The following is a 12,526-nucleotide window of genomic DNA, read 5'->3' as shown; positions in this document are numbered from 1 at the left end:
CACATGTTAAAAAAAAACATAGAGGGAGATTGGCATGGATGTTAGCTCAGGACGAGTCTTCCTCAACAACAAAAATCATCGTTATGTACATGGTGTGATAAGACCATTCTGTGTATCTTATGGAACTTATTGGCTTATCATTTTATACAGACAATGTAAGTATATGAGTCATCTCTTATTAAGTGGACCCACTGTATTCACTAAAGACAACTATTTTAAGTTGTTTTTCCATGATGGGTATGATTATACCAAAATTACATTGGTAGTCTCAAGAAAAAAAAATGCCTTAGATTCTTTAAAAAAATGGGAACATTTTAAACTAAGTAATTTTCTTATTAAAGGACTAAATCTAAAAGCAAAATTCAAATTACAAAGTTAAAACCAAACCACAAGAAGAAAAACAAAACTATATTAGTGAAACATACCAAAAGAAGTCTTAGAAGTATAATGCACAAAAGAGATCAACGAGATAAGATCTTGTTTACAAAGAAAATAAAGACAGAAAGAGAGAAATTAGGAGAAATGTTTTGAATATCTTTGACAAAAGACAGATTTTTAAAAGGAGACATGAGCAAAATGATTAGTGGATGAAAAGTAAGGGCAGGAATCAAGTGGCCTATGAATTAACCAACATTCACAAATATCTCTTACACCACATTTTCATCTGTAAAAGGAAGAATTTAATCCAAATTATAAATGAGGTTGTCTTGAAAAATTTTTAAATGAAAATAAACTGTGACAATGAATGATAGATGTGAAATAGTATTAAAATCTTTAAGAAATTATTGGAGAATAAAAAACATTTAAAATCTAAAAGGAAATACCATTTTAAGAAAAAATAAATGTATACTAGAAAACTACCTCTAGTATACAACAAACATATATGTATAATATACAGATAGACAGATGTATAAGAAATCTACCTCCATCATAATCCTTATTTCACTGTGCTCAGGACTTTTCTCCTTACCCTTATACTTGAAGGCAGAAACAATGTATCATTCAAGTCTATGTACCAAGCACTTAGAACAGTGTGACCAAATTTCCTAAATTAACAATTAACAAGATCAATTCCAATAGTTCCAAATTTCCATGACTTGAAATAAAAACTTACAGAAAAATTAATAGCCTAAAAAAATTATATGATCCAAATCGAGGCCACAAATATTGACTCAAAATTTGATTTAATCTGTCTAAACCAAGGTTACACTAATGAATTTGTGTAGGGGGACAGAATGGAAGTGAGGAAACCAGCTTCAGTGAGAAACAAAAATCAAAATTCTATAATAAAAGTGTTACATTTTGATGGGTGGGCCCCCAACTGAATTATGAGAACAAATACCTATGCAGATATAAAGAGCTTCTCAAGTTTGTGTTACGCAAAATTATAATTTTTTTCTTTTTACACCTCAAAACTTAATAATGGATGTGAGATAACCTTATCACCTAAAAATTAGAGATCTGTAAAGTTTGCATTTTTGAAAATACCACAGTCCTTAGAAAGCTATGTCACAGATGATGGATTGCTTCTCTCTTTCAATCTCAAACATTTTGCCTTGAATACCTGTACTGTAAAGGGGGTTCTTCACCATTGGGTAGATGGGGAATCTCAGGAGGTGTTACAAAGACAGTATGTTCACTTTTGAAAGATTCATCCAGTTCTATAAGTCGCATTTCACCATTCTTGTCCATGTCCACCTGAAGGAGTTTAAAAAACATACATTAAAAAAAAATACATTGGTTAGCCACGTATTTGTCTATAGGGGAATGGTTAAATAAACCATTTACACAACTGGATATTAAAGAGCTATTAAAAAAAAAGAGTAAGTTCTCTATGTACCACTATAGAAAGCTCTCCAAGATAATTAAGTGAAAATAACAAGGTGCAGAGCACTGTATATAGTATACTATCTTCTGTGTAAGAAAAAGGGAAAAATTAAAACATATTTCATTTTTTGCTTATATTTACCTTAAAAAATATTACAAGAATACTAAGAAAAGTAATTACCTATATGGGAAAGGGGAGATGAATGGTATGGGATAGGACTCAGACTTCCCAAAGTATACTTCTTACATTATTTTGCATTTGGAATCATGAGAATGTGTTCAAGAAATATTTTTTTAAATGCATACACATGCATGTATGTGTTAAGAATATTGGGTTTGATCTTTTTTATAAAGATTGGCACCTGAGCTAACATCTGAGGCCAATCTTTTTTTTCTTCTTCTTCGTCTCCTTCTTCCCAAAACCCCCCAGTACGCAGTTGTACGTGCCAGTTGTAGGTCCCTCTGGTTGTGCTAAGTGGGACACTGCCTCAGCATGACTTGATGAGAGGCACTAGGTCCACACCCAGGATCGGAACCAGTGAAACCCTGGGACGCCAAAGCGGAGCATGTGAACTTAACCACTGGGCCACGGGGCCAGCCCCCTGGGTTTGCTCTTTGACTTATACTAAATATAACATATTTGCCTAAGCTCCTTCAGTACATGTAGAAGCACATTTGAGTTAAACTCTAGTCACGTCAGTGATAAAAGCACTTTAGTAGTACTCAGAAGAAGCAGAGACAATGCAGGAGAAAAAAACCTTTAGAATAACTAAAATGAGTAAGTCTACATCCGTGAAACAAGAAGATGCTAAAATAACAAAAAAAAGGGCATTCAGAGAATGAAAAGGAACTTATGGAAATTACAAATGATAGCAGAAACAAAAAGTATACTATATAAAGGTTGGAAGATAAAACTGAAGAAATCTCCAAAAAAGTGGAAATGAAAGACAAAGAGACAGAAAGGGGAATGGAAAAAGATTAAAAAAACTTAACAGGATCAGGCCAGGAGGGCCAATATCCAAATAATAACATATTTCAGAAACAGAGAACAGAGAAAATGGAGGAAAAAAAATGAAATTTTAAAAAATGCAAGAAAATTCCTCATAACTTGAAGGAAATGACTCGACAGATTAAAAGGGTCTACACGTATTCAAATCAATGGAGAAAAGAAGGCCTATACCAGGCATATCCTTATGAAATTTCAGAAGACTGGGGATCTTAAAAGCTTCCAGAGACAAAAAGAGATTAGACCCAAAAGATCAGGAATCAAGATGGTATCAGACAGATGTTACTCTGAACAATAACATTTGAAGCTAGAAGACAATGCAGCAATGACTTCAAAATTTTACATCTAACCAAATGAGCAATCAGGTATTAGGGGAGAATACAGAAATTTTCAGATAGGCAGGGCATCAAAAAATTTATCTCCCATGTACTCTTTCTCACTGAGCTACTGGAAGATGTGCTCCAGTACAACAAGGAAATAAACCAAGAAAGAAGTTACTGAAGCCAGAAAGCAGGGGATCCAACTCCGGAGAGAGGTCAATATAATTCCCAGGATGACGGTGAAGGAAAATCCCAGGATGACAGACTAGAAACTAGCAATCAGTTCAGACTGGATCATGAAGATGGAAAGCTCTAGCAAGAAGTAAAAAAAAAAAACCCAAACGAAACCTCAAAAGGATCGATTACCTGATATGTTGGAAAAACTGAGAGATTTTAGATTTTTCACTCTTGTAGAAGAGTTTGGAGATGAATTAAAATAGACACAAAACAAAAATATAGCAATTATTAACTTCAGGGAAAACAAAATCTATACACAAAAGGAAATTTAATTATCGAACACATATGGCCTAGCTGCGATTCCATATGTACTGATAATAATATTAACACTGAACAATTATGTGACCAAAACTTGTGCTATAACTACATTGGAAGAATTATAGCTATAACCCACATTCTGCTTCGGTAGCCCAGGGTTCGGTGACCCGAAGTCTGCCCGTTCGGATCCCGGGTGCAGACACGGCACCGCTTGGCAAGCCATGCTGTGGTAGGCGTCCCATATATAAAGTAGAGGAAGATGGGCACAGATGTTAGCTCAGGGCCAGTCTTTCTCAGCAAAAAGAGGAGGATTGGCAGCAGTTAGCTCAGGACTAATCTTCCTCAAAAAAAAAAAAAAAATGCTTATAAGATCTGGTCACGTAAAAAATTAGGAAACTATATTACAATTATGTAAAAATATTGGAAGGAAATGTAAAATGGATATTAGTCAGGGCACTGGGCTTACAGAGTGTTTGCTCCCTTTTATTTTCCACACTTCCTGTCACTTTAGTCATTTAATGAAAGTGTTAAAAAATTAAACTTTCAATAAAACAGAGAATACCTAAGCCATTATTAGCAAACCTAAAAATATTTTTTAAAAACAACACTAGAAACATGTCAATGACAACTCAACCATAGGTATCCCTAGTATACTATGGTTCCCATAGGCAAACCAAAAACAAACGAGCAGCTCTATACTTGAACATCTTTATGCAGGTGAAATGGCGTTAATCTAATTATAAGGGCAGCAATGGTAATAAAAGAGAAGTGATGGACCAGAATAAAAAGGTTAAAACAAACACCTAAGGTCATCGGAAAGAAAGCTGGAAACCATTCCTGTCTCCAAGATGGAACATTATAAGAGAACTACTTGTCTATGAGCACCAGGTGTTTTAAAATTTTTATTTATTTAACAGCTTCTCCCTCTTTTTTTAACAGCTTCTCCTCCAGCCTGTGCCTATTTCCCTCTCTCCAACCGCACTATTCACATAGAAAAAACCTGTGGTCAAGGAAAACTGCTCTAATTCTCAGTATTGTGAAGTCTATTAAAATATTAACATTTGTAGATTCAGTACCTTGGTAAAAGATATTTCCCTTAATTTGTATACCAATAAAATTTCATTCTGCATATCATTGCAAAAATAGCCATGCAATAAATCTTACATTTATCAGTTGGACATTTTTGTCTTTTGGAAAGCACAGTGACATCTGTTTCTATTGGGAGAAAAAGAAATCCAACACCCACGGCAGGATAAAATTAAAATAATTTTCATATTCTCTTCATATATTTTCACAAGACATTAATATGCTCAGAAAACACTGCAGAGGAATGCTTGGGAGACCAAGAAAAATCTTACCAGATTACTTGTCACACAAAACTGCCCTTAGTTAAGATCATCCTACAGGAACAGATTTTAAGGATTTAAAATATAATCATATGAAGAACAAGAACACATGGTTCTTAAATTAGTCATAAATGAAACTCAAATAATTCTCATCTATTGTTTTTCTTATTCCTATTCAGCATTACTCACTCCAGCATTTTAAAGTCAGTCAAATGTTTTCTGTTTCCATATGCTAAGATCAAAAGATGAACATGTTCAATTTCTGTTCAGTCGTAGTCATGGATTGGCTTAGGCAGTTAATACATACCTAATATTATTTATTTTCCATAGCTAAACTGCTCAAGGTAAAAGGATCTGTTTTCTTAAAAATTAAGCTCAAACTCACTCAACTAAGGAATAACCCCACATAAATGATTATTTTTAAAGTATTATTGATATTCAGAAAACATTTGCAATTTAAAAGCAAGCACTGACTTGCTGTATGAGTGCACTTAAATTATGATATTAAAATATGAAAGGTAGCACATTATGATAATGGATAAAAACTAGACTGTTGGTGGTGAACGTGCAGTCTATACAGAAAGTGAAATATAGTGATGTACACCTGAAATTTACACAATGTTGTAAGCCAATATGACCCCAATAAAATAATTTTTAAAACTATGAAAGGTAGTAACAAACACTATATAATTATTTACTATTTCAGAGAGCTCTGCTTAATAATACTAGGAATATAATTAACCTCTACTGTATATATGAAGGTTATTTATATTTTGGATCTCATGACATTTTGTTATTTTTCTCTAATAAGAGAGTTTCTTGAATTATTATAAAGCAAATACAAATAACTATGTTTTAGTGAGTGAACTTTTCAGTTTTGATTTTCTTAATAGGTATTAAAATCTTTAAGTATAACATTAATCCACTACATATGTGATCTTTTGTTGGATGTAGACTTTGAATAGGTAAATAGCATTTGAGGAAAACACTCTGCCTAGAAACAATGGTTAAACATTTAACAGGATTGTTTCTTTTTTTTATTTTTAAAGATTGGCCCTGAGCTAACATCTGTTGCCAATCTTTTTTTTTTTCTTCTTCTTCTCCCCCAAACCCCCCAGTACATAGTTGTATATTCTAGCTGTAGATCCTTCTAGTTGCGCTACGTGGGATACTGCCTTAGCATGGCATGATGAGCAGTGCTAGGTCAGTGCCCAGGATCGGAACTGGCGAAACCCTGGGTCACTGAAGCAGAGCACGTGAACTTAACCCCTGGGCCACAGGGCCAGCCCCAGATTGTTTCTTTATTAAGACTTCTCAGAATTTATGTTCTTTAAGCAATTATTCTCCAATCCTGTCCTGCATTGACTCTTATCAAGTAAATAGCAGGTGACCTACTTTCAGAAAATCCTGGACAACATAATGTAGTAATTATCAGTACTAAAATATCCTCCTTAGAACATGATGCCCCAGGTACCTGGCAAAATTGTAAGTCTTATGTGTCTTACAATATTACTGAGTATTTTTAAACCATGTGATACGAGATAAGTTCTTAGTTGAAACACAAACTTGTGAACAAGATACATAAAATGAGTAAAAAATAAAAGGGAATACAAGATTCTTCTCTTCTGCACTGTTAATTGGATTCCTACAACTAATTCAGTGTTCCCATGTGGATTAATAAATTTATTGTCTAAAGCATACTATTAGCAAAACTCTGGTCACTAATTTGGTCCCTTATGATTCAGTTAGCGTGGCAAAGGGAACAACTGTTACACAAATGTATGCCCCGTTCACAAGTACAAATAACTTTTTCCCCTTAATCTTTTGAGAGTAAGTTGCTGACCAGATGACCCTCACTCCAGAATACTTTAGTGTGTACTTCCTACAAACAAGGACTTCTCCTATATAACTACAATATAACATGAAAATCTAGAAATTAATATATTACTTTACTCTTGTTTAATCCTCAAACTACATTCAAGTTTCGTTGATTATCTTAATAATGTTATACCAAAAACAAACAGTTCTGAACTATGCCTTGTATTTGATTGTAATGTGTCTTTAGTTTCCTTCACTTTTACACAGTTTCTCAATTTTTTCTTTATTTTCTTAACTGACATTTTGTGGATTACAGAACAGGTATTTTGTAGAATGTCTCAATTTGCATTTGTCTGATATTTCCTTGAGATTGTAAAGGTTATAGATCTTTGGCAGCAATACCATAGAATTGATGTTGCAGTCTCACTGCAGCCTGTTAGAGGCATACGATGCTGATTTGTCCCGTTATTGATGACGTTCATTCTGATCACTGGATTAAAGTGGTGTCTGCCAGTGGTGTTCCACTATAAAGTTACTCTCTCCTCTTTTGTAATTAATGTATATTTTGTGTGGAGTTACTTTGAAATTATGTAAAATCCTGTTTCTCATTAGACTCTTGATTAATATTTGTGTAGACTTATAGTTTCCTATTTTATTCAATGGGGTTATAATCTGTTACTAACATTTGATGTTCAAATTGTCCCAGAGGTAGCCAGCAGGAGTCCCTTCAAACTGGCTTAAGTTTGTGTGTAGGGGTTGCTTTTCGTGTAAACATGTCCCCATCATTGTTGGCGCAATTCCTTATTTTCTCTTTAAGCTACTTTAGGGCTCATCTGTACCTTCTTTGCCCTACATCTGGGACCAATCATCTCTCTAAGGAGTCTTGATTCCTTTTAGTGGGGAATCGTATTTAGAAGTCAAAATCTGTGCATTAGGTGTACTCATTCCTATTGGAGTATGGCTACTTCCAGGTCTTCTCAGTGTACAGAACTAGGGAATATATGAGTGTATACACATAGACACACATACTTACATCTATATTTCTTCCTTCATCAATCTATACATATTGAAAACCAACGATATCATACCAAACCTCCAATTCCATTCCAATACTACAGGGTTTGTTCCAGTTTTCTCCTTTTCTGTATTTGTAAATCCCTTCTCTGACAATGAGAAACTTCATTACCTTTAATATATTTATTTGATCAATCCTCCCATGTATAACATTCTCCTATCTCCACCACGACCCTTCCCCCATGCATAGGACTTTTTCATCCTAATTTGGCTTTGACAACTCCTTCCAGACCAACGCTCTGCCCCCACCAAGCTGGCATCTCCCTCATCCAGATTAAACCCTGATACCCCATTTGCTGACCCTACCCACTGGAGATACTCTCCTCACCTTGCTCAGACTCTGACACTCCATGCTGTCCTCATCTCTGCAAGGATGCTCTTCTCATTATGTTTAGGTTCTGACCCCCTGCAGTAGTCTGTCCCCAGCAGGGACACTCTCCGTATCCTGCTCATCCTCTGATTCCCCATGCTAGGCCACCTCTTGCATGGATGCTCTCCTCACCTGGCTTGGGCACTGACACTCCATACTAGGCTGCTCCTCCTTCCTCACCTCATTCAAGTTTTGACACCCCTCTCCGGGCCACTGTTCTCCAACCTCCTATTTCTCTAGCCTGATACTCATCTTGCTGTAGCCCATCTAATGATATTAGGACGGAAGGGGAAGGGAAGGTTTCACATGAATTTAAAATAGTAGAATTAATTCATTTAATTTATGCTGCAAACTCCCTAGCAAATTCTAGAAATATTCATTATGCTCTACACTTACTCTCAGCATGTGACAATCTACCTTAGACAAAAAGGAGGGGTGAAAATTAAGGATGCTCAAATTAGAGGTCCACAGGCTTGGACAAAACTCCCACTGTCTGTAAGTGAGCAGGCAGGGTTGTGGACCCGAACGCTAAAATAAAACTCTTAATTTAGTAAAATCCCGCAAGGTACTCCTAAGAGGTTGTGCTTTATAATATGTAGTAGGCCACCAAACCTTTCATAGTAAAGGGGAAATGATAAAATGGAATTAATTTAGATTTTGTTACAACCTAGTTAAAGCTATAAATAGAAACTATAACTCATAACACTATAACAGTCACACAAAATAAGTTAGGGCACTGCAGACGTACTATTATATTACTTACTTTATCTACACAATCATCAAAAAATGCCAGGCTTGCATCTTTATCACTGACAAAAGAACATTCCTCAATGAAGCGAATAAACATTTGTGTTTTGGTCATCATGTTATAGAATTTTTGATGTGATCGGTCCCGGCTTCTTAAGAAAGCTGTTCAACATAAATTTATAATGTCAGAACATATAAATCATTTACAGATTCATAGAATTTTTGAGCTAGAAGGATCAACAATGCCATCTATACCCTCTATAACCCACCATTTTGCAGAAAAAGAAACTAAGACCCCTGAGAGGGGAAGTGACCTGACAAAGATAGCAATAGGAAAGGAACTTGAACTCAGATCTTTCAAATCCTCATCCAGAATTGTCTCTGTTGTCCCCTCACTACCTTGAAGATTACACATAAACTAGTAAATTTTAAAAATTGCTATTTTTCCCCCAAATGTGTTGCACACTATGCGCACATGGCAAGCTCTCTCTCCATATATATATATATATATATATATATATATATATATATATGTGGCTTTTTCAAAGCAGCAGTTATATCCCCTCTAGTATTCATTTATGTTTGTGTCTTACTTACTGAAACAGAGTAAAAGTTTATTTCCTGATTTCATGCTCCACCTTGCTCACTATGCTCAGTTACACTACACTTGGGCCTTCTTTTGGGCCCAGGAACTCAAACTCTTTCCAGCCTCCGGGATTTTGCACTAACTGTTCTCTTTGCCCAAAACACTCTTCCACCTTCCCTTTGCCTGGCTGATTTCTACTCATCCTTTAGATCTTGGCTCAGATGTGAACTTCTCAGAAGGGCCTTCTGTGATCTAAAGTGTTTATTCATATTATTTTCAAATTGCTTATCTTCTTAACCATATGCTCCACGGGAGAAGTGACCATGTATCTTTTGCATACCACATTTGCCCAATGCTTAGCATTTGGAGGCACTCAATACATGCTTATTAAATGAATTTCTCTTTCAAATGTTAAACATTACAAAAGAAAGTAAATATTTATTAGGACACAAATTGCACTCCAGGTCTTCCCAACTGTTTTTACTTCATGGCACAGACAGAAAATGATATTTGTAAAGCATACTGGAGTAAAACAAATGAGGCTGCTCAAGCCTAGCAGTGACTATCCCAAGGGTTCCTCTGCATCCGCAACATTGCCTGGCTGCCCTAAAGGCTAAAAGCATCAATATCTCAACACATCTGTGACACAAAAGAGTGCTGTAGTACATGGTTAGGAACCCTGTACTTTTCTGTAGTTTCTTCTGCATATTTTGCTAATGGGATTATATCTAACGTGCCTGAGAAATAACTAGTGCTGTGGAAATGGATTATCAACAGAGTTGATATTCACATACTCCTGAAATAGGTATGCATTTTGATAAATAAGAGCTATTAACCCAAAAAGCAATTGAATCATCACAAGATTAAGCTCAATAAGACGAAAGCCATAAAACTATGCACTCACTCACCTTGCAGGGCAAAAAGAGAGGTTGCATCTGTGGCTGTCTCAGATGGGGCCTGTGTTATTGGTCTTAAGTATGATCTGTAACCTTTTAAAATAGAGGCCATGAAACACAAAAATGCCTCTTGGATTTCCAAATCTATCATGTGCAACCTCTTTCCAGAATTAAAATCATAGTCATTCATCGCTAAGTCCATTAGTCCATCTTCTCTTGGTCTCTGCTGTACTGTGAAGAAGTAACAGTATTAGTGTTTTCTCCAAACCGTCAAAAGTAGTGTTCATAATGCTATCAATATAAATTTGTTGTCTAAGTCAAGTCACCATGCTGTACACCTTAAACTTATACAGTCATGTATGTCACTTACAGCCCAATAAAACTGAAAGAAAAAAATAATTTTGTTGTGTTTTCAAAAGAGCTCAAGCTACCTCAATTCTTTGTTTACCTAACTTCATCACAGGTAAACCTTAGCAAAGCTTGTCTATTATTTTTTAGGCTCTGCTGAATATATTTCACCCAAATTAAGCATAAAATTATCCCTGTTTATCTGACTACCATCAGAAAAAATGTTGATGTTCTGAAATAACTATATATAAACTAATAAATGAAGATCATAACTACCATATCTATTTGACACAGGGTTAAATGCAGCAGTCCTTCCTTCCTCCCATTTTTTGTTTTTTTAGATATAAATGCCTAGAAGAGGAACACACAGGGATTAAAATGTGAAAAACAACTCTTTCTCTTCCTGAACAATTCAATGCTAAAGCCATTAGGTAGTAAAAGAGTACATTTACAGTAGAGAAGCCTGGTAGACACCACCTTAATCAAGTGATCAAAATAACAACTTCATCAACAATGGGACAAATTGAAATTGTGTGTGATCTGACAAGGATGCCATGAAAGGAACGCAGCATCACTTCTGTGATATTCCTGCCAAATAATGCAGGACCTGTATTTATAATGAGGACACTCAGACAAACCCAATGTCATGCACCATTCTACAAAAGTAAGTACAATCTTCAAAAATGCCAAGAAAATGAAGAAAGAAACCAAGGAACTGTTTAGAGAAAAGAAGACTAAAGAGACTTGAAACTAAATACAACACCTAATTTGGAAATGGATTCTTTTGCTATAAAGAACATTATTAAGATAACTGGTAAAAACTGAATTTGTCTGAGGGATAAGGATGACAGTAATGCTCAAGGTTAATTTCCTGATTTTCATAGTTATATTGTAGTGATGTAGGAGAATGTACTGACTGTACATTTCATTTACAGGTGAATGGAGTGTCTATTCTCAAAGGGTAAGGCAAAAAAAGTTCGTGATTGCTTAAAAATTAAAAACTTTAAAATATGAGGAATAATTAATCATCTTAGAGAGGTTTCTTTTTTGGAGTCCTTATTGTCTAAAAAAGTAAAAGTACTAGAAAGAACATGGGCATTAGAACAGAAAGCCTAGGTTTTAATCCTAGCTTCATCCTTGTTAACTGCATGATCTCTGACAAGCTACTTTACCTCCCACAAACTTATTAACCTCATAATTGTAAAGATAAAAAAAATGCATGTGAAAGTGCTTTGAAGCTGTGAAGTGTCATACAACCCTTAACTATCAGTATTGTTTAGAAGTCCACAGTCTTAAGCTTTAAGATTCTGCCCTTCAGCAAAGCTGGATAGGCTATTTCACTGATTTTAATAATATTTAAATGCTACTACAAAATCTGCTGGACTTCTTAGCTATTCAAAAGAAGTGCATGCACTTTTAGAAAGCAATTAACTAGGTAGCTTAAACTTCCATACATAATTTATTTGTCCTACAAGATAAAATTTTGTTCTATTTGATGTCATTTTTTTCATGTTCCCATACTTACGAGCCACTTCTGAATTATCTACTTGTTGTAAAGTTTACTTTGTTAACACTGTCTTTGCATATCTATTTCCAACTATACTGCAGGCATCTTGAACCCTCAAGGATGTAGGCCACCTCCTGTGTTTACATGCACTGAATACATAAATGGGAACCTCAAATATTGCTATAT

At 35.1% G+C, this 12,526-nt stretch overlaps 1 protein-coding gene across 19 annotated transcripts in view; it reads right to left on the bottom strand.

Annotated features, from left to right (window-relative positions):
- The window catches only part of DENND4A (DENN domain containing 4A), a 109,513-nt gene that overhangs the window by 34,874 nt on the left and 62,113 nt on the right, over window positions 1-12,526 (bottom strand). For all 19 annotated transcript variants that reach the window (XM_023655064.2, XM_023655106.2, XM_023655095.2 and 16 more), the window contains 3 exons: window positions 10,498-10,716; window positions 9,020-9,165; window positions 1,565-1,698 (listed from right to left, as the gene is read on the bottom strand). In XM_023655064.2, the coding sequence (XP_023510832.1) occupies window positions 1,565-1,698; window positions 9,020-9,165; window positions 10,498-10,716 (499 nt within the window). The remainder of the gene's footprint in view (window positions 1-1,564; window positions 1,699-9,019; window positions 9,166-10,497; window positions 10,717-12,526) is intronic.

The sequence above is a fragment of the Equus caballus genome, chromosome 1 (assembly GCF_041296265.1).
Source record: "Equus caballus isolate H_3958 breed thoroughbred chromosome 1, TB-T2T, whole genome shotgun sequence".
NCBI lineage: Eukaryota > Metazoa > Chordata > Mammalia > Perissodactyla > Equidae > Equus > Equus caballus.
Note: the sequence above shows the minus strand (reverse complement) of the source record. Positions and strands in the feature narration are given on the sequence as shown.